Source organism: Pieris rapae, chromosome 7 (genome assembly GCF_905147795.1).
Source record: "Pieris rapae chromosome 7, ilPieRapa1.1, whole genome shotgun sequence".
Lineage (NCBI taxonomy): Eukaryota > Metazoa > Arthropoda > Insecta > Lepidoptera > Pieridae > Pieris > Pieris rapae.
Window position 1 is genome coordinate 2,014,627 of NC_059515.1, and position 22,186 is coordinate 2,036,812.

Here is a 22,186-nt window from a genome sequence, read left to right on the forward strand (position 1 = left end):
CTCCTGAACCGACTTTTGTAAAATCGCAACCGTTCCAAAGTGGGAAATAAGATGTAAAGAAAGACAGAATCTCGACATTGGCTATCTAGATTTACTTACCGAAAATTGTATGGTCCAACATACATTACGAAATTTCGTACATGTGCGTAACTTTGTACACACACATGTGAAATAAAGATTAAAAAGTGCATAAATAAGACAATTAAGTTATTAAAAACGTGTTTAATTGGATACATGTATAAAACTTAACTCTAACATATATTTGGCCTATACTTAAATGTGCCTTACGCTAGAACTAGAGCTAATAAATTGTCATTCATAAAAATCTCTTAAAAATCTGAATAAGCAATTAAGAAAATAGGAATGCATGTCTATTGTTATAAGAAATCTAAATAAATTGTATAAAATGTAAACAAGTCCATTATTTGTAAATACAGCTTATTGAACTATGACACATACAAATATATTTTCTGAACTATTAATGGCGGCATCGATACTAATACTTTAATTTTAGTTAAATCTCTTCAATATTGCCGAATCCCAAACATGGCAGAATATGACACATTTTGCAAATTTCGATCACAGCCCTTACTGACTAATTATCGACTACTAAAGTAAGGTATGGAATACTCAAGATAAAAGAAGGTGTACAAAAATGTGCGAAAAAATAAATTCGTGGCAAAATGATGAGCTAAATGCTTCGAGTTTCTTAAACAGCAGGTGTGCGGTCCAATTCTTTGAACAGCGAATTTGACATCCTGAAATAGAAAATTTGAAATTAGAACAGCTTAATTGTCAATGCCTGTCTGCCCTGTTGAGTTTCATTCTTTTCATGAAGTGGTTTTTTCATACTATAAAAAAAACTAAAAAATGGTAATCGTAATAGAACAATAGCAAGGACATGGGCAAAGTTCTAAAAAAATATTTACTTTTAGAAGTATTATAAAAAATAACATTAATTTATACTAAAAAACAAAAGCATTTTGTAAAACAATTAATATAAAAGCTTTGAGGAAATAAGAATGATAAAAGGTAAACCCCATAATCTAAAAATATATAAACCTATGACTCATGCATTGGCATGTTGGCATTTTAGAACAATTATTTTAGAGCACATAGAAGATGTTGATCTTACTTGCTTATCATGTGTTGGTAGATATATTGTGGTATTACAGTCACATTCACAACATTCGGGCCATCATCAATAACTTTAGAAATCTCTTTATCTTTCATGCCCACAACATTTATAGTGTTTATTTCCAGAATCTGATGGTCTGTCAGTAAACCATTGCGAGCTGCAGATGAATCTTTGACCAATCCAACTATGTTTCCATTTTTAAACTGGAAGCCAACATGTCCAAGGGAATCTTTGTGTAGTGTGATTGTTCGTTCAAAAGGTCTGAAAAACAAAGCCATAAATTTCATTATCACAGAAGGGCATAGCTATTATATTATTATTTAGTAGTTTATTTGTTTTTCAGAAATGCAAATTCATTAAGAGATTGAATTATTTTAATTAAATTGATCCTTCACAGAAAAGAGTACCTGTCACGAACAGCCATATTGATTCCATTAGTCGGTGCCTTCTTTAAAATAGCGTGACATTGCTCCATTGACATTCCAGCAAGAGATACATTGTTGATTTCAAGTATCTGATCTCCAAATCTTAAACCAGCTAAAGCAGCTGGACTTCCAGCCGCAACATAGCAAACAAATACTCCATTATTTACAGAATGAAGCCTTAGTCCACATTTGCCATCCCGGTCTTTGCATAAAATCACTTGCCTTATAGCTCCGGATACAATTGCTTTAGACAAAGTTGAAGACTGTGATGATAGTGGTGCTATCATATTAGAAGAGGATGCTAGTCCACCAGGTCGGGGCTGAAGAAATAGGTTACACAACATTAGGAAATGTTTATTGTTGTATCAATTGCAATATTTCACCTTGAAAAGGCTTATACTTACGACTTGAATTTGATATTCTGGCATATTGCGAGCGATTACATCTTGGGATAATTCAAGTCCCATATAATCACCAAGAGCGGGGTAAACATGATGAGGAGCACTTGGCGTCGAGTTTTGTTGATAAGAAGGTGGGAAAGATGGTGGTCCGTTTTGCTGTTGACTTAACTGAGCGCGTATCATATTATCCACCTTCATATCTTCTAACGAGGGATACAGAGACATGATGAGGAAGCAACTACAATGAGATTGTTATAACAAACAAGGTAAAATTCCGCTCAAATATATTTTCAACCGCGAACAAATGATGTCGAGAATAATCTTTACAATATGACGGAATTTCACAATGATTCTAATAAAATACGTACACACTACAAACTACAATCTAACAGAATCAATTACAGAGAACTGTAATCAGTAATGGTGAAATTAAATTATTTGTTGTAATCTGAGAACGACAACGAGAGCGATCAGCGAGATAGAGTACAAACTACAAATTAGATATGGATAAGGATTATCGAATTAGTCATGTTGAGTTAGTCACCAAACTGTCATTTGTCAGACGTCATCACTCATGGCATACGTTTACTTTTATCCTATCCCATTCCTACTTCTAATAGTAAAATAGTAATTACAATTTACAAAGTTACACTTTGATACCAAAAACGCCAGAAAAGGTTCAAATTCACAAAGTTGCTTGAGAAGCTTTAATCGACGGTGTATGATGTTTGGACTTTTGTTAAATGTTAATGTTACAGAATGTAAAGCCTACTACTTTAATTTAAAATTTGACTTGACGTCATGATTCGATTGTCACGTATGTATGATTGTCATTTCAATTTGCCATAACACTAAGTGGTAAATATTAAATAATTTGTTGTGATTTTCATTTCAATTTTATGTAAACTTATTGTTTTTTCTTAATCATTGATGGACTAATATGTTAGCTCAAGAGTCACAAACCGAACGAAGTAATGGTAACAAAAATCGGACCCCAAGGTGATTAATGCATCCTTTATCAGATTAATTACATTTTTAAATTATAATCATATACATTTTTAATATTTTTGAGGAGTTTTAGTGATTTGTCTATTTTGTTCAAATTACGTTGAATAGCGAAATAATCATAAAACTTCAAGCTAAAATCTAAAGCAATTAAACAAGCACTATTTTACTTAATTTAAAACGAAAAATTTGGTACTTACATTAGACTGAAATTATTACATCTTCAGTTAACTATATATATAGTATTGGTATTATTGAATAAAGACTATTTAAATATAATGAAATTGGGCACATTTGGCCAACTTTACTTAGCCTTAATGAGATATCTTTATCAATGATAAATAAACTAACAAAATTGTTTATGGCTGATAACTCCTGACATTATAAAAATGTATTCTTTTCAGCCGATGTAGAGAATGGGAACGTCAAAGACGTCTTAAATTCAATGAATCAATTGCAAAATTGGGTGAATTAGTACTGACTATTAATAAAGAAAATGGAGATACTGCAAATGATAAATCAGGCAGCACTCAATTTCCTAAAATTGAAATTATACAAAAAGCTATAATTTGTTTAACAAATTTTACACAGGAAAACTCAAAGCTGAGTAAGTTGAAAAATTACCCAAAGACATTTTACAATGGTTTGGCACAAATTTATTGTGGTATAAATAGACAAATTATATAAACTTGTATTTTATTACATAAACTTGTATTTTATTAAATAAACTAGACTAGAAAATGAAGTATGTCATTATATTTATATTTCAGAAGCTGAAGTTTTAGCATTGGAAGTGAAATTGCAAGGATTTGAAAAACTAAAATGTGATACTAAAGATGAGTGTGTTCAGGTTACTCTGGGAACAGGCAGAGGTAAACAAAGTATGTATAATCAATATTTTCACAATTCTTCATTTAATTTTCAAGTTCAAAAATAATTTGAATCGGCTTTTGTAAGCTTACATTTGTTGTAAATTCTTATATTCTAGTAAAAACTTCAACCAAAAATAATAATTTTTTAAACAAAATCAATAACAATGTACTTATGTCTTTAATTCTATCTAATTCTGTGAAATCTATTTACAGATAGCAAATACTTGAAGCTCTTAATGTTGAAAAAATGCAAAAATAATATAGACAACAAGGATGATAAACCAAAAAAATTAGGGAAGGATCCTCCAAAATCACGAAAGACATTGGGGCAACTACCTAAACTGTTGCCTTTGCCAAGCAAAAAAGGTAAAATAAAATTACTTACGGTATCAGCTGTTTAATTTATTATATCAAATGATATATAGTGGCAGTCAGTTCTATACAGTTAATATTAGCTACAATAGCAGAATAAGACAAAATTGACACCCTGTTTCCTCAAACTTTCTTTAAATTGTATCTCCATTATGGTAATATTGATATAGATTAATGTAAGAATTAACTGCTCTTTTGTTTATTTATTATTTTTATTTATCAACACTTAGTTTGTTATTTATAAAAGTACATAAAAATAAAAGGGATGCAACATGCAGCCTCTTCAACCGACCTCTTCCAGGCAACCCTAATAAAGGTAAAAACTAAAATAGAAATATGATGAGTAAAGTGAAAGCAGTGCATAACCAAATCTTAAAAAATAAATAAATAGAGAACCTTAATCAAAAATAATACTTAAAATATTAATAAAACAAACTAATAGCTAAAAAAGCTTTACTCACGGTTTCATTAATGGTGATACAAAAAAAAAGGAAATACAAGAATTAGTTCAGTCACAATTGATCGGGATATGGTTAAGAAATATTTATGCAGATTTATTTAAGTTATTACTAAAGCCAAACTAACTTTTCGTTTTCAGAAAATACAATTGTTATGTTGCCAGCAACACCATACATATTTCCTCAACGGCCAATTTTATTTCCAACTGCAACACCAACACTGGTTTTATTAGATACCAATTTACAGTCACTGAATAAAGTGCCAATCGGTAATAGAAATATACATGATATGACCAAAACTACAATGGTAAATGTATTACCTATATCCGCATATTCGCGTCCTTTATCTGCTGCAAAAACAAAGCGAAATAGTAAACCAAAAAGTACAGTTAAAAAAGGGACAAAGAAAAAAGATGAGAGTAATGTGTCTCAGATACCTGTCAGTACCAAAGAACCGTCAATTCCCGAAACAATTAATGTTACTGAAGAAAAAAACAAAACAGACACTGATAAAAGTTCACCAGGCCACATTGAACAAACAGCAGAGAGCACGAAAACTGTAGATACTGATTCTTCAGAAAAACCAATCTCAACGCAATCTAACTCGGTCAATAATACGGAAGTTCCAAAAGAAATAAACACATCTGTAGAAAATTTACCTGCCAAAATATCGTCTGAAAATCAAGAAAGTATTAGTCAAACGGAAAAGTCTTCCCAACCCCTGAATACAAATGTTGAAAGTCAACCCGTACCTGACACAGAACCTACAGCAAATGAACCAACAACAATGAACAAGAATCCTGAGTTTAAAGATAATAAAGACCAAATTCAGAAAGATTCAAAACTACAAAATATTTTGCAGCAGCCAATATGTGAAACGGTTGATGCAGGCAATGCCAGATTAGAGTTAGCAGAAGAGTTTTTGGCTGCTTCGCCCACTGCTGCATTTCTTATGTCGTTTCCATTGGTTAGCGGAAATCGAGCTGACAGTCCCAATGACGAAACACAGAGTACAAATTTGAAAGATAATACGTGTAGAACAGAACTGCCCCATCAAAGTTTCTTCGAAAAGCAAAAGCCGAAACCCATGAGTAAACCTCAAAATGAAAGCATTAAAACTATTTCTGAGAAAAATCAAATTCCCAAAATCCTAAATAAAATTGCAGATATTAAACCGCCGTTGACAACGGCAAATACAAGTGAAAATCCTTTTCTTAATTTACCCCTGCCGACAGTTGTTACCACAAATTGTAGTATAACCGATACTTCATTTGGCTTAGATTTCGATTGCAACGTAAGTAAAGCCCCCTCGAACCAGCCCGCTAATTACGTCAGCAGCAATGCTTTGTTCTATAAAAGTGATCCATTTGCATCAGTAAAAAACACAGTTTACAGTACTAGTAGCCTGTCTTCTGGTCATGAATATAACAGTCTCGGCCTGTACCCTTGTGCGGTAGACAACTACTCCTCCAAAAATAAAACTGACTTTCCTAACATTGACGAAAATCTTATGAAGATTAACTCATCTAGACTTACCTATGATATTGATCTGGGATGGTCACATAAAAGTCTTGATTTCAACTGTACGACAACGTCAAACTCCCTCCACAAAGATAACATCTTTACTTCAACCCCGTCAACTTACACTAGCTCTTATAATCCCTTCAATCCAGAATTTCATGCTTCCTTATCCAATGTAACTAAAAAAGACTTATTAACCAGTAAATCGTCCACTTTTACTGAAGCAATCACTAGCTTTTATTCTCAGACCGGGAATTTATGGGCTGATGACGTGAGTTCCATATTTGCCAATGCATCAGCCACGAAAAATACTCTGTCAAAGAACCAACAATACACAGAACCTAATCAAATCAACAGTAATGTAAAGGCCGCTAAGCAGTTTGATTCCAAACATAATTTAATAAATTTAGACAACCATAAGTCTCACACTACAGTTGCTGGAAATCAACATAACGTATCTGAGAAGTATACGAAAAAGTCACCCAGCAAAATGCACATAAATTGGATGACATCTGAAACCAGGCCTTCACAAAACAATTGTCAACAAATTCAGACAGAAACGAAAGAAAACTATAAAGGAAACTATGGCCACATCAACGCATCAAGAAAAGTGGGTCAAAATGAAAATTATTTTCCTATTAATATGCATCATTTCCCATCGCAAAATAACCACGAGGAATTGCAGATGTGGCCGCCAACGAAACCCGCAGGAACAGCGGAAATTAGTATTGAACCACCGCCAATTCACTTGCCAACGCTTGTTGGAGATTTGGCATTGGGGCCGCACGAAAAGAAAAGAAATGATTTAATCAACAGAGGCATATATCAAGCCGATCAAAACTGTTCTAATTTCTTTTCTGTCACTCAGCTGATGAACCGTTCTTCCGATATTCCAACTTCGCGGTCACATGCAACAAACATTGAACAGAAGCCCAATACGAAACACAATTTAAGCCAGATTGTGAGCGATACCAGCCGCAAAACTAATCCACGCGAAAGCAATCTTCAGCACTGCTATGGATTCGGTGATGCCAAAGTAACGAATAACTTTGATGCTCTAAACCAGTTCTCGCATACCAAGACGAAAACAAATAAACAGGAAAAGAATTCTAAACAACAGAAAAATAATTATTCCGCTGAAGCTCTCATACGTGGCGGTACGTGCAGTCAAAAATTGCACGAGAACAATACAAAATTTATGATACCATCTCAGAAATTCGGTGATTTTAATGTTACGCACGATACAAGCGTAGCCCAAGTATCGCATTACCCCCCACTACTGGATTATTCGGAGAATAGTTATGTCGGCCAGCAATATTCCACCACAACATTGTATAATTCGACTGCAAATACAATGCCTAATAGCTTCTACTCCAATTTTATGCAAAATGGAAGTAACTTGATGCCCACTAGTTACACAGGTGGTCCGTTTACTGGTGAATTCGTTGATTACAACCAATCAGCCGAATGCAATTACGTAAATCATAAATATGACGACATCAAACTCAGGAATAACACAAACTTCCACCAAGACAAAAGCACAAGAAGAGAAGCCGCTAAACACAAACTTGATTGCAAGAAAGAGACAACCAAGAAGTACCCTACAAAACGATCGAAAATTACCACAGAGTCTGAAGAATGGGGGGAGAATACAAACATATTGTGGCAGAATAAAGCAATGAATAAGAGACACGCCAATATGATGTCAGAGGAATTACAATTTCCTAACTTCATAGGCAATCAGATGCCCACGCAGTATCAACCAGATTTTCTGAATACCCACCTCATGCCTTCCAATGTTCAGAGTGTAGGGTCTAATGTCCACGGCGAGAGGACTTCATCAACCTTCCCTGTAGCTTCGCGGAGTAACTTCAATCTCAGCACATTGTTTCCAGAAATAACAATGGTAAGTAATATTTCTTATTTTTTTAAGACCATGATATGGTTCACCTGTATCAAGCTGGATTCATTTAGTAAATCTTATCTATACTTCTATACTAATATTATAAAGAGGAAAGGTTTGATTTTTTGTTTGTTTGTATGAATTGAATAGGCTCCGAAACTACTTGGCAGATTTGAAAAATTCTTTCACTGTTGGAAAGCTACATAATTCCTGAGTGACATAGGCTATATTTCATTTTCAAAAAAAATAGGCATCCTTACTAAAATTACGATAACATTAACATTTGTTTATTATTTGATACAATTCTAACAGATGGCGCTGAGTTAAAGGTAGTTTAGTTTAGGTCCGTGTCGTGGTACCAACGTTTCACATAAGTTCTCCTACGGTTTCCCTTGATTAATTTACTACCATGTAATATAACAAAAATCTTAGCCACAGCAACGCTTGGCCGAGTCTGCTAGTACTGAATAAAAATAAATAAAAAAAATGTAGGATTCGTAAACAAACATATTTTTAAATTATATTTGCTCATGCTTTCTACAGCTCAGAGTTTTTCTATTATCATCCTACAGTGTAATGTATTTATTTTTAATTTAAGTAACATTTTGTATATCGTAGTTTTGGTACTTACAAAATGCATATTTAGTGCCATGTTAGGCTGTTAAAATTTAGCCGAAATTAGTAAACAAAAATGAGGCGTAAATATTAGTAAAATAGATCATAAAATAAATACAGTGGTCAGTGAAATAGCTAAATCGGCGCGTGGGCCATCCTAACCTAACTATTTATCAAACTGCCTATTTCATCATTTTTACCGGCCATTTATTGACTAGTATGCTTACGTATTTTTAGAACTGACATTGTTAACGAAATAACTGGCCAATTGTTTTTTTATTACTGTCTATGTTTAATTGTCGTACAAATTTACCAACCAGCAATAAAAAAATATCAGCCCATTCTTTTTTTCAACTGATCATAATAACTTCTCGTAAATAAAAATTCAAAAGTACTTCGGAGGTCTGAAAATTAGTGACTTTACATTTCGTCGTGAAAATATTTTATTTGATAGAAGAATGTCGGAAATTTCAAATCAATGCCATAACTATTGATTTTTTAAATAAAGAACAAATTTATAGTGACATGAGCTGGTAAAATGGACGATTCTCAATAAAACCGCTATTAAAAACTAATTATCCAATATGGCCGCGAGCAGCGGAGATGACAAAGAGGTAGCAGTGGAATGAGCAAATTCATTTATTATTTATATATATTTTTTTAAATCATATCCAGTAATTTATAAGTTTCATTTATTGGAAAACTGCAAAACTTTTCAATGTATATATATTCTAGTATTAAAATTATAATTTTTCTTTTGTTACAGAAAGTGCAATGATAGACTGTATACGTTATGAAGACACTATAAACTTAAGTATATTTTATTATAATTTTTTAAATAAAGTAGTTGTTTTAACAAATGTTTGTTTAACTACCCACATCAACGAAATAGAAAAAAAATACCTACATTAAAATTTAATACCTTTGTTGACACATTTTGTAATGTAAAGTCATTTATCGTAAAAGAAAATTTAATACATGTAATTCTATATATCTTATAAAAGCCATAATTCTTAAAAATTATCGGGGAAATTGATTTCATTACTAATGGTTCTACTCGTCTATCTCTTTTCATCGTAGAGTATAAACAATGTTACAGAAAGAGTTTTATAGTAAAAAAAAAACAAAATTAGAGTACTTTAGTTTTTATAAATGAGGGCATAGGCTATAATATTGACCCAATTTAATATAAATCTATGTATTCAATCACTCTGCCAAGCGCCGTGATCTCTAAAACGAAAGATTTACAGAAAATTTATAGTTGGCTTATTATAATCAACAACTACGTAAGAAATTTTAAAATAGGCTTTTAAACAAGAATGGCTGAAATTATTTTGTAAAATTTAAGAATAATAGATGAAAATACAATTTGTGATAAATATAATGACTTATACAGCTTGCATGAACAACTGCAGTTGGATAAAGAGGTTAACAAAGTGGAAAGGGCCACTAGGTAAGAGAAAGAGAAGTCGCGCTTTTGCATGGTCGGCTGACGAGCTTAAGGAAGATTGGGAGAAAAATGGTCAATATTATACTCTATTAGAGGTTTTTGAACAAAAATATAATTTACATATTTGAGGTGTGTGAATATTTTAAAATGCTTCAAAGAATACCTACATGAGGCTAAATAATAATAATAATGAGTTATAAATAACTAAGAGTGACATTAAGAAAATAAATTTAAGCTATATTACAAAATCGTAATCATGTTCGATGTTCTATAGTCAGACTTAGCGCTGGAACCTAAAGGCAGCCTTCGTATCGAACGTTTTTGTTCGCCATTTTTTTCTCCGACTTATGTTAATATATATTACACTCACAAATTACGTGCCTTTCTATTGGAAATATAAAATTTTCAAAAGCAGTTCAGTAGATCCATATAATAGAAGTATACTACTTCTTCTTCTTCAAGTGCCTCTCCATTACTGGAGGTTGGTCATGACTATACATATGTAACATATGGGAGTCACACTTCACACTGACTGTCGATTCTGAGTGCTACCATAAATATTCAGAATCGAAACTTAGCGCGAAGTATGACTCGTTTCTAAACAACACCTAAGTTTACGAATTTTTTTTCGAAATCTACTGCATACTTTAACTCCTTTCGAAGCACTCCACAAAGTTTCAACGTCACATCACGTCATTCGTCAGTCTGCTGGAGACGTCAGACTGTGAACGTCGTGCGCAAAGTGTATTGCGAACGCGGGAAAACTTTATGATGACGAAAGGCAAATTCGATTTTTAAATTCAAAAATGTGAGTGTGGACTGTTGTCAGTTAAAGTGTGTGAATCAGATACATCATGATTTTAACAAATTTCGCTGCAGTTTTGGTAAGACTTGTATTCCAAGTTAACAAATATTTTACTTTTAAATCATGGTTGCACTTAGCAAGTGTTTCACTTGTTAGTATAAAGTTTAGCTAAAAATAACTTAAATGTAATAAACACAGCGCGACCACTTTTAGAAATAGTGGCCTGTTTTCTATTATAGCATAGGCTTACTTTTTAAATATAAAACTATAATTCTTCATTCATTTTAACGCATATTATTATAGTGTTTTAAAGTAAAGATTAATTGTTGCAGTTTTTACAATACAATTATCTACAATAGTTTTTCTTTCAAATATCTTTCATTTTGGGACAACCTGTATTTTGTTAGGTTCTTACTTATCAGTCTTTAAAATACAAAACAAACACAAATATTTTCTAAACAATATTGGTAAAGTAAAAGAATAAACTTTACTAAAAAAATCAAACACTCCGATATTAAGTACAAACACATTATGCGTTTAATAACAATATTTTACCTCTAGTTTTGTATAAAAATGGTAGTATAATGCTCATGGACCTACGTTGACAAGCTTACTGCAAAACACGCGATCGGGATTAATAATTTTAAATTTTTGAAAACTTAAACTAATTTAATATTCCTATTGTAACTAACACAATGGCTTTGCGATTGTATGATTAAAAACTATAATTATTAAACACGAAACCGGCATTTTTAAACTCGTTAAAAAATATTAATACTTTAAATGTAATTTATTATTTTAAAACCGGAAACCTATTAGTAAAACTTTAATTTTTGTCTTCACACTTTAACATTTAGAGTTAAGTCGAGGTTATTAAGCCTAAACTCATTAATCTCTTTGTCAATAAAAAGTGTTATGCAGCGCTCTCACTCATAAACGTACAAACAAAAATTTTGTGAATTATTTCTGAGATAAACAAAATTTAAATCATTATGAATGTAAAAGAAGCAGTGTTGGCCTAGTGGCCTCAGTGTGCGACTCTCATACGTACTAATACATGAGGTCGTAGGTTCGATCCCCGGCTGTAAACCAATGGAGTTTTTTTCTATGTGCGCATTAAACATTTGCTCGAACGGTGAAAGAAAACATCGTTAGGAAACCGACATGTCTTAGACCCAAAAAATCGACGACGTGTGTCAGGTACTGGAGGCTGTTCACCTCACTATTAGATGTTAAAAGAAACAGATACAGAAATCTGAGGCCAAGACAAGAAGAGGTTGTAGCGCCACTGATTTATTTATTTATGAATGTAAAATTATTTCGAAATGTGTTTATTTATATGTATAATCTATATTACATTAAGGCTATGCTATATTCTAAAGAGGAACCATTTGTAATGTATGTAAACCATTAGACCTTTATATTAGCTACATAGCTTATATTTATTTTCAAGATATATAACAAATGAACGTCTGCATAAACTAGTTTTTCGAGAATTATTTTTGTGAATGTTATAAAACACAGCAGGAGCTGGTTGGTTAAAAAGGTAGGTAGGGATATTATGTACTATGTCGGCAAGGACGTCAAAGATAAATATTTATCTAAAGGCTTGAATGTTTCATAGCCAAAGAGGTTACATACATACAATATAACAGACCTTTCAAAAGGGGGACAGCCCATTTCTAAACATATTAAAATAAGTGGATGTATTTATCACTACATAGTATAAAACAAAGTCGCTTTCTCTGTCCCTATGTCCCTTTGTATGCTTAAATCTTTGAAACTACGCAACGGATTTTGATGCGGTGATGATTTTGATTTTTTTTATTAGATAGAGTGATTCAAGAGGAAGGTTCCGTGATGGTATATGTCTATCTCTTATGGATAACCCACATTTTTATATACAACGTTCACAGATTTTCTGTAGTGTATTTAGTATCAGCATTGCACCCGTGCGAAGCCGGGGCGGGTCGCTAGTTTGTTTGTTATTATTAACAACTAGAGATAGTGTGGAAAGAGGAGCGACGTGAGATTTGAAGTGGCCACAGTACCTACTAACTTTTTTAAAGTTAACAACGAAAATCAGAATAGTTCGACAATAATCATATTGATACCTGATATGACACTTGGAAGATAATATAAGAATTATATTGTTTCGCATAACTACCGCAGTTCTCTTTCCGCACAGCCTGTAATACTGTTAGTCTCATTTGGAGCAGGAAGGAAGTTATTGACAACTTAATCATAATAAACCTTCAAGCCGTTTGCTAGGAAATTAACTCTTACATAAAAAAATACCAATTTATACAAAGAAATTATAAAAGTTATTCATGTTTAAATAATGATTTAATTTGTACTTTAGGAATACAAAAGACTGGGGGAAATGCGTTTAATCATAACAAAGGTTATATATTAATATTTTAATTAATTGATATGATTTTCCATTTCTGTTTTGTAAGCCATATTTTGAACCAATCAGGCGATCAGTCATTTGTGCAACCATAACTAACCGATACCGAATCGATACTATTTATTTATTTATTTATTTACACTTCGTTGCTAAAGAAATACAAATAACACAGTATATATAAATTACCAGGGATGCAACGGGCGGCCTTATCGCTAACAAGCGATCTCTTCCAGGCAACCCTAGTAAGAACAGAAATAAATAAACAAAAATGATGGGTGCAAGAAGTGCAGAAGTTATATAAAAAAACAAAATAAATTTATATTAAAATATAGATCCTTAATCTATTAGTAACTATATATATTATAATAATTACTACTACCATTTGTCAAATCCAATACTTTGTTGTCACACCTGAGTCATACTCGCTAAGACTCGATTCTGAATCTTACCCTAATAGACGACAGTTTCCGCTCAATGTGGACTTACGACAAACATTATAAGGCACATATATAAAAAAATATTCCCGGCGTACAGCCAGTTATCTTAGAATTGGGAATATCAAACTCTTAATCACAAAACTGCCTAATCATAATCATGTTTACATATAATTACAGTTATCAATTTAGTAGGTACAATTATACATAGTTTTCACTTGGTGAAAGATATTGCGCGAGAGTCGCATCGCAGTCTGGATCAGACAATAATCGTAAAACAATACGGGTTTAATCCATCTACTCTATACGGGCAAGCAAGTGTTGAATACAAATTACCTGTTACATTACAAAACCAAATATCTAAACGATTTATAGACGCAATAATAATTATTTTGTGCGAATTGGGTCTATTCTGGCCAATTTAGGTTTATATTGTATGAGAATTGAATTTCTATTCGATAAATTTTACCTCTCTTTAGTAATTAGTTTAGATCCGTTTAAAAAGGTAAATCTAGTCACGCGGATTAAGTTAAATAAATTTTAATAAGTTTAGTAAATAAAGTGTTGGTATCTCACCTCGTGCGTTCGGTGCATTGACGCAGTGACGCAGCATCAACAACTGTGTCAATGCCACCTTAGTACTCCATAATAATAATTCTTATCGACCTCTTCGATTATCGGAACATAGCCCTCAAAACATTCATTATAATAAGAGGAAAACTCCTCTCTTGTTTGACCTTATGGGTCATTACACAATCTTTAAATTAACTGTTAACGAAACTTGTGCGTTAAGAGAGGAGTTTATTGTTTATTTACTGAATTAATTATGTATTGCATTATCTTTATATTGCATAATTTACACGCAGAATGCTTTAATATTCAAAGTTACTACTAAGCTGAGCAGGAGGCTCAGCTGATGTTAAGAGAAACCGCCGCCCATGGACACTCGCACTGCCAGAAGGCTCGCAAGCGCGCTGCCGGCCTTTAAAACTTGCCGGCTTTATAAACAACAATTTATTTACACCGGCCTTTAGGTTTTATATTCAAACTAATAAGTTTTATTGTTTCTTTTAATGTAGTATGCATACAATCAATGGCGTAATAGCAGGGCAAGCTTACAGCCGTCTCCATACTATGAAAAATATGAATCTTATAACAAAAAAAAATATTTTGAATAAAGGGTTACTCAAAATATGACATTTAATAAACTACACTTCAAAGTTTTGCTATTAATCTAGGTGACGCATTGGCTAGACTTTACTCGATCTTCTTTGTAAAATGTTGCCTTTGAAAGGTCTTTGATAAAGCCTTTTAAGTTAATATTTCTATTAAAGCTTGGTTACCAATGTCCACACTGTTCTTACTTTAATGACTTACGCTATTAGAAAACCTAGCTAATCTAAAAAAAGCTCTATAATTATATACTTAATAGTAAGATTTTTATCCGTTCTAAAATAGTAAAATGGGGTTAGTATGGTCAAAATGGGGTTTGTTACAAGTGCAAGTATCAGCTTTACTGCCTTACCTTCCCATAGCGATACTTAGGGCCTGTTTCACAATGTCCGGATAAGTTCCAAATAAGCTATTTATTACTTATTGGTAGGATAAATAGTATTTTTGCGTTTCACTACTGTCAGATAGCGCTATACGTCATGAAATTCAAAGTATTCGGAATGTTTATCTTTCGAATAATTTATGTGTTGCATAGCTATTTGAAACTTTATCCATACATTATGAAACAGGCCCTTAGGCATATAAGTTGAATTTTTTAATGTTTTTATGTTGGATAATTGGTGTGGGAATTATTTTGGAATTCTATCGAATTTGTAGTAACTGTTAAGATAGAAAAATGTAGTGAAATAAATAAATAAATTAATAAAAAAAATATGTACATTAATAATAACACAAAAAAAATGTAACAAAATATTATGGAAATTTCGACGGTATTTAATGAAAATTGCCAAAATACCGTCGGCTTACTTTGATGTGTCTCGTCATAATTCAATTAGATAAAATCGTTAGTTGGCAAAGTTACTAAGCACTCAACGGAAATAGCCGTGCGAGTGCATTTTGTACCTATATGTCAAGACTATTTCTGACACGTCGACATAACCCGGTTATAGGTGTATAAATATCTCACACGATGACTATTTATAAAAATATAGCACAGAATACTTAACTACTTTTCTATTTGTATGTTAGGTAAAAAGTAAAAGAGAATCATTCAGTAATAGTATTTAAAACAAATAATAATTAATGTTTGAAAATAACATATTTAGTTAAGACGGGAGTGCCTATTTTCTTGGTTGAGTTCTAACCATACACTGGCTGTATGCATGTTTTAATCGACCTTTCATGATAGTTTAGTAAATATACTTTTGTATAGTTTTGTGACTGTGCAATTTTGCTGGTGTCTAAAATAAAGGAATCGCGTGTTTGTCAATATAATGGTTTCAATTCAATTTATGAATTTCTAAATAATGGCACGGAGCAATCATTATCTATGCCTTGAAAAGTTTTCCGAAATTCCTGTGTTATTCCTAATAATTGTCTGTATATTTTAATATTAATGTCGAGCAAGATTGTCCAGTGATCATATTTTTTGCCAATAACGTATTTACTACTGCCTTGGGGGGTCTATATATCTGCTCGTGGGCAGCGAGGTCGCTCGCTCTGCAGCCCCAATGCAATATGACATTATTTGTAATTTACATAGTTTAATTGATTTAAAAATTCTCTGCATTTCATTTCTGTGGCAATACTAGTTCTGATTTTAAACCCTGGTGATAATAAAAACACGTGTGGCAGTTTCATCTTTTGTTTTCTTTCTTCTATTATCTTTGGATATTAATACAGTCTACCATTCTACCAGACTAACACGTCTATATAGTCTATCTCTAACATGTACCGATCTCCTCAGAGAGATGCTACTTCACCGATGACGCCAGACCGATGTGAGACGCAGTGATGCGTTCTAACGTGTATTGGCTACACCTACATTACGCCATCATCATCATCATGTGTTAGGTTTTTATTTGCGTTACGAAATTTATTGATTCGGTTGCCGCGATAAAATCTATTCAATAACTTAAAAACCTGTTTGTTCTTTGTATTGTATTTGTAACCTTCTATTATTTGTATATACTGTGTGATGTGGACAAGTTCATTCAAAAGTATTAAAATAAAATTGGCCTTTATGTAAAGTTTCTTTTTCTTACACACACAAACAATTTAAAACAAAATGAAATCCATTTGCGGATCTCGACACAGGCATCATCCAGACCCTTTCCTTCTGCCTTAATCTTGACCAAACCTTGCCTCGAACTAGTTTAATTTCATCTTCCCATCTCATTTATTGTTCGCTCTTTGTCCTTTACCAATTTTTGGGTTCCAACTTATTATAATTTTACTCCACTTCTCAGCTTCTCGCCAGATGTGTCCCGTCTATCTCTTGTGTTGCTAATGATGATATGAACCCTATATTTTGTTTATACTTATTTAGTAGTACCTTCATTGCTTTTGAGAACTATTAAACTAGTATAAAACATTAAAAGCTACACCAACATAAATTTAAACTATAACTGTAAATTACGCTTATGTTCAGGATCAATGAATATTTACATAAAACTTAAATCACAGTTAATCATACGTTGCTTTGTTTATGATTACGACAGCAATTTATTTTATCGTCCAAAGCTCTGACCCCCAAAACAAGTTGCAAAATAATTAAAAAGGCTCATATGTGTTTATTACTAGATTAATGGTTTATTTTACTGTTTGCAATACTTTTATCTTTCTTCTGTTTTTATAATATTAAAAGGACGCTGAAGATCAAGAGAAGCGTGAAGCTAAAACTATATAAGTGACCATTTAATGTACTTGTCTTAGTAACAATTTTAGAGGCAATCTACTCTATACAGGCACGATAAACAACAAATTAATTGGTTTTTCAAACAATCCGATTAATTGAGCATTTTAATATAGATTGAAGTAATTCTAATGTATATTTATCTGATGAATTTGTCTTTTATCCTTTACAGGCTATCTTTAGCATGTACTGGTCAGTTTCTACTGTTTTTTATTAATTCCTTAAGTAATATTATATTATGAGAAGATTTTTGTATGTACAAACGATTCAATAACTACAGAAGTGAATTCAATATTATTTTACAATTGGACTATTACATAAATGGCCAATCGTGCGAAGCCTGAAGGGTTAGTTTAAGTTAGGCAGTTAGGTGGTCATAATTAGTGTTAATTTAAGTTAGATATTACCTAAAAGTATACATAAATATTTTCTTAAATAACTTTTTGTATTATTTTCTTAATCGGGAATATATTAATCTGAGATGCCTTATTTCACAATACAAAACAAAAGCCCGTACAATGTACTTCGTGAGTTGTGAACCTGTCGTTCTGCAAACGAGTTTCGGTGCCTGCCATACATTTAATGTCATTGCGTAATACTTGGACGAATAATCTTAAGACATTTGGGTTCCGTAAATAATATATTACTTTACTCTTAAACCTGTAAATCTATGAAAAATTAAGTCCTTTTGCAGTTTGCGAGACAGCCTTAGATAGGAATGCTTGTTAAATTGAATTAAGCTTAAACAAGAAAGCTGTGGAGAGCTAAGCTACGTTTCGGATTTGTTTGTGTTTTGGAATGATAATTACCATATTCTGGATCCTTGAATACGTACTAGCTGTTTATGTTCACAGTGTCGTCTTAGCGTTAAGCATCCAATAAATGTACTGTCCGATACAAAAAAAAATTAATATATAATTCCTGAGATTAGCGTTTTCATGCAAGTTTTGTAGCTTTAATTAATGCAGATGTATATAAACTTTCAAAAACTAAAACCCTGTTTCTCATGTGGGTTCAGCGTAAAGCTAGAAGCTATGGAAATATAGCTACGTTATATAGCATAATATGTAGAACGCTTCCGAACGCGGATGCTGATTGTGCCTCTTTGTCGCTCGTTCCGTGCTCTCGCTTGCACTTCAAGCCTTAAGTGGAACGCCTCAGAGCGATGTAACGCCGCATACGCCAAAATCGAGGTAACGCCGCATGCGTCTCGTTTTTTCGTGCGTGCAGCCGGCTCCATCGAATTATAAGAAAATGTATGCTATGAAAATGTTCCAGTAACGAAATGTAGAACATTATAGTGAAACATTTTTTAGAACGACACCCATAACATTTTTATTTTAAGACAAGAGATCATGTGTTGATTGATTTATACAAATTCCATTACCGAAGATCGGAAAAAAGTAAACACTCGCAACACTTCAAAGTACTTTATGAGCAATATCGGAGAAATGTTAGTCGCACGTGTACGGAAGATCCGACTAGTTTTAAAATTACAATTTCGAGTCGACAATTCTCCACACGTTTTATTACCTTCCATTGTCTGAAAAGTAAATGAAAGTCGGTGGAATCGAAAAATAAACTTGCCTTCGATTTGACTGAAAATAAATATTGGTCTAGGGTTGGGAATGCTGTCATCTGATAATTTGAAATTCGAATTTTAAAGTTTGTATTCTTATTTATTCATGGATGTATCGTTGGTTGGTATTTTTTACAGTGTTATCTGTGCTAATAATTTAATACCGGTTTATTTATTGATACGTTGTTCTAAGTTTTTTTTTTAATTGGCAACTATCAATGGGTATACAAACAAACCAATATTGTAGTAAGCCGTATCCTTTCTGCTCTGTTTCTCTTGCCCTATTAATTTAGATTTTTTTACAGACTCGCTGTTTATGCCTACTGACTTTGGCCGTAAATCATTCGTATGGAGAAACGTTCACGTTGGGCTACATCACAGGGTCACAGCGACGGCCTGGAGATATGAACTACCCAAGACCAGGCAGGGTCATTTCAGGTAAATCATAAAAATACATCAAAATCATAAAAATACATCAAAATCATAAAAATTCAAAAAACATCAACGTATGACTGACCTACGTGGAAAATATTAGTGAAATATTGAAGCATTTGTCGAAGGACAGCTTATAAATAAATATATAACCGTTTGCCGACTTTAGGCACATATACTTAACGAAAGTTATTTCAATTAGCTAGCACTTAAGTAAAAAAATTCCAGACAATATAACAGGATGCTCTCAATGCGCCAAAGTGAGAATTAAATTTGTAGTAGCTGAAACGGTTTGTTTTGATCTTACTTTGATCTTACTTTCGAATAAAGCAACCTCTCATTGAATTAATTTAATACCACAAATTAAAACTTGGCATTCGAAATGCAAATATGTTTAACATGTTTAGTATTTCACTTCTTGGAATTGCTAAGTAACCTGTTTGCGAATTTGATTACGATACTTTTTCAAAAATGGAATTAGGTTCAAATTTCAACAATGGTGCCTAATCGGCGTCTATGGTTGTAAATTAATTATGCAATGAAGCTAATTTATGTTGTATTAATTATTGCTTATTTCACTATTTTATATTTTTAAATGGCGGATACAAAATGAGACTTCAGCAACACGTCAGCCCCTTAGGTTCAGGCCAGGACAGTGTGTATTCGCTGAAGAGGCAAAACTTTCCGCAGTCTGATAGTTGAAATACGAAGGGAATAAAAAAATATTGAATTTGCATTCCCTAATAGCCATAATTTCAAATTAAATTTGTTAAAAGCCAAGAGGCTGATTGCAGATGGATTAAAAAAAATGGCGGATATCTTGAAACAAACATGATTGAATTCTCCCAGTTTAATATCAGTACAATGAAAATACAATATTGTAAGTGAGGCAAGCCAAGCCAAGAAATGATAAAAAAGTAATTAAACAATGAAAGCCAAGTTGATATTATGACGAGATTTCACAGCTGAATATTGAATTTCTATATGTGTGTGTGTATATGTATTGAAAAAGTATCATGTCTATGTGTATTGAAAAAGTATCTTCGCACTGTCTTTTATTCAAAACTATTTTTAACAGTACGTTTTGTCTAAAATCCTAATATTATTAATTTTAAATTTGTATACAGGTGCAATACCTATGGCCATTGAAGAAGTCAATGAAAAACTCCTTGGGCCAATGGGGCATTCTTTAGACTTCGTAGTGGCCGAAACATTTGGACAGGAAGAAGTCTCTATAAAGCAGGTATACGAGAATTAACTGGTATTTCATCAGTTCCTGAACGTTCCTCGGGCAGTGATATTAGCTAAGTAGGTATATGAGCGACTAGCGAGGTATAATCGAATTAACAAACTTGTTGTGTATATTAAAATGTAGAACCTGTAGTACAAAGAACACTTAAACGGTTATCAACGCGATTTTACTATTAATCATAAAGTCAGTAAAAAACCATAATATTCCAGAGAAATGTACAATTATTTAAAATATTTAAAGTTTGAAGTTTATATGAAAAAAATAAACTCTCTGAGTGAAAGACATTTAGATAGGTACCTAATGAGCGGCAATGATATGATACTTTCAAGAAACAATTATCAATTTGGCCAATTTTAAATTTTTGACATTCCTTAGCTTTTTGTGGTATATAAATTTATGGGTTGTAATTATTGTCATCAACGTTGCGATGAAAAATTAAAATACCTAATACTTACAGACGTCAGTAAAAGTTTTAAATATTTTTTTTTCAGACAGACATTGTTATGTTGTGAACCAATAAACAAAATTGTTGTAATATTTATATTTACTTTCAATACATAAATATACAGTTAACCTAAATCGTAATAATAACAATACACACATACTTAATCCTTAATATATACCTAGTACCTTAATATACCTATTATAAAGAGGAAATACTTTTATGTAAGTATGTTTGTGACTCAAAAAGTACTGGACCGATTTTAAAAATTATTTCACCATTGAAATGCTACTTTATCACTGATTAATATATATTGCAATAAAAAATACTACTGAAATTACAATAATATTACCCAAGGTGTCATAAAATACCTATAAAATATCTTCATCGCACGCGCTGCGTAAACGACTCGTGATAATACAAAAAAACTTCCAGAATTTTAAAGAACATATCTAGAAAAATATTTAAAAAATAACTGTTCAACCGTGCGAAGCCGGGACAGGTCGCAGTGTACCAAAACAAAATTACATTCAAATATATTTACATAATTTACATAGTGAATTTGATATAGTGAAACAGACGAAATCCAAAAGGAAACATTGACAATACTTATTCGTAAAACGATACACACGTAGTCCCTATAAAATAGTTTTACCCACTGGAGCGTAAATTTTATTGGCTCCAGAACAAAGCGGAAGGTTCGCCACTTTATTATTACGTCATAAAACCAAGAACTCTATATTTATTGCGATAAAAATACACCCGAACTAATATAACATATTGGTCGAGATTAATAGGACTATC

At 32.3% G+C, this 22,186-nt stretch overlaps 3 protein-coding genes across 3 annotated transcripts in view; 2 read left to right on the forward strand and 1 right to left on the reverse strand.

The window, feature by feature from the left end:
- Positions 1-207: 207 nt before the first annotated feature.
- On the reverse strand, positions 208-2,473 carry LOC110996360 (syntenin-1). The gene is made up of 5 exons (XM_022263998.2): positions 2,333-2,473; positions 1,968-2,202; positions 1,546-1,883; positions 1,136-1,399; positions 208-758 (listed from the first exon to the last, which is right to left on the reverse strand). Exons 2-5 carry the CDS (start codon positions 2,187-2,189, stop codon positions 710-712), a joined length of 873 nt encoding a protein of 290 aa, XP_022119690.2. The 5' UTR covers positions 2,190-2,202; positions 2,333-2,473; the 3' UTR covers positions 208-709.
- A 23-nt stretch (positions 2,474-2,496) lies between these two features.
- Positions 2,497-9,570, forward strand: LOC110996339. Its single transcript, XM_022263963.2, has 6 exons — positions 2,497-2,963; positions 3,374-3,576; positions 3,740-3,850; positions 4,055-4,207; positions 4,812-8,098; positions 9,477-9,570. Exons 1-6 carry the CDS (start codon positions 2,905-2,907, stop codon positions 9,486-9,488), a joined length of 3,825 nt encoding a protein of 1,274 aa, XP_022119655.2. The 5' UTR covers positions 2,497-2,904; the 3' UTR covers positions 9,489-9,570.
- Positions 9,571-10,878: 1,308 nt separating this feature from the next.
- LOC110996574 (speract receptor) overlaps positions 10,879-22,186 on the forward strand; it is a 45,962-nt gene continuing 34,654 nt past the window's right edge. Inside the window, exons 1-3 of the mRNA XM_045628967.1 lie at positions 10,879-11,044; positions 19,562-19,694; positions 20,816-20,931. Of these exons, the coding sequence (XP_045484923.1) occupies positions 11,015-11,044; positions 19,562-19,694; positions 20,816-20,931 (279 nt within the window). The 5' untranslated portion in view covers positions 10,879-11,014. The remainder of the gene's footprint in view (positions 11,045-19,561; positions 19,695-20,815; positions 20,932-22,186) is intronic.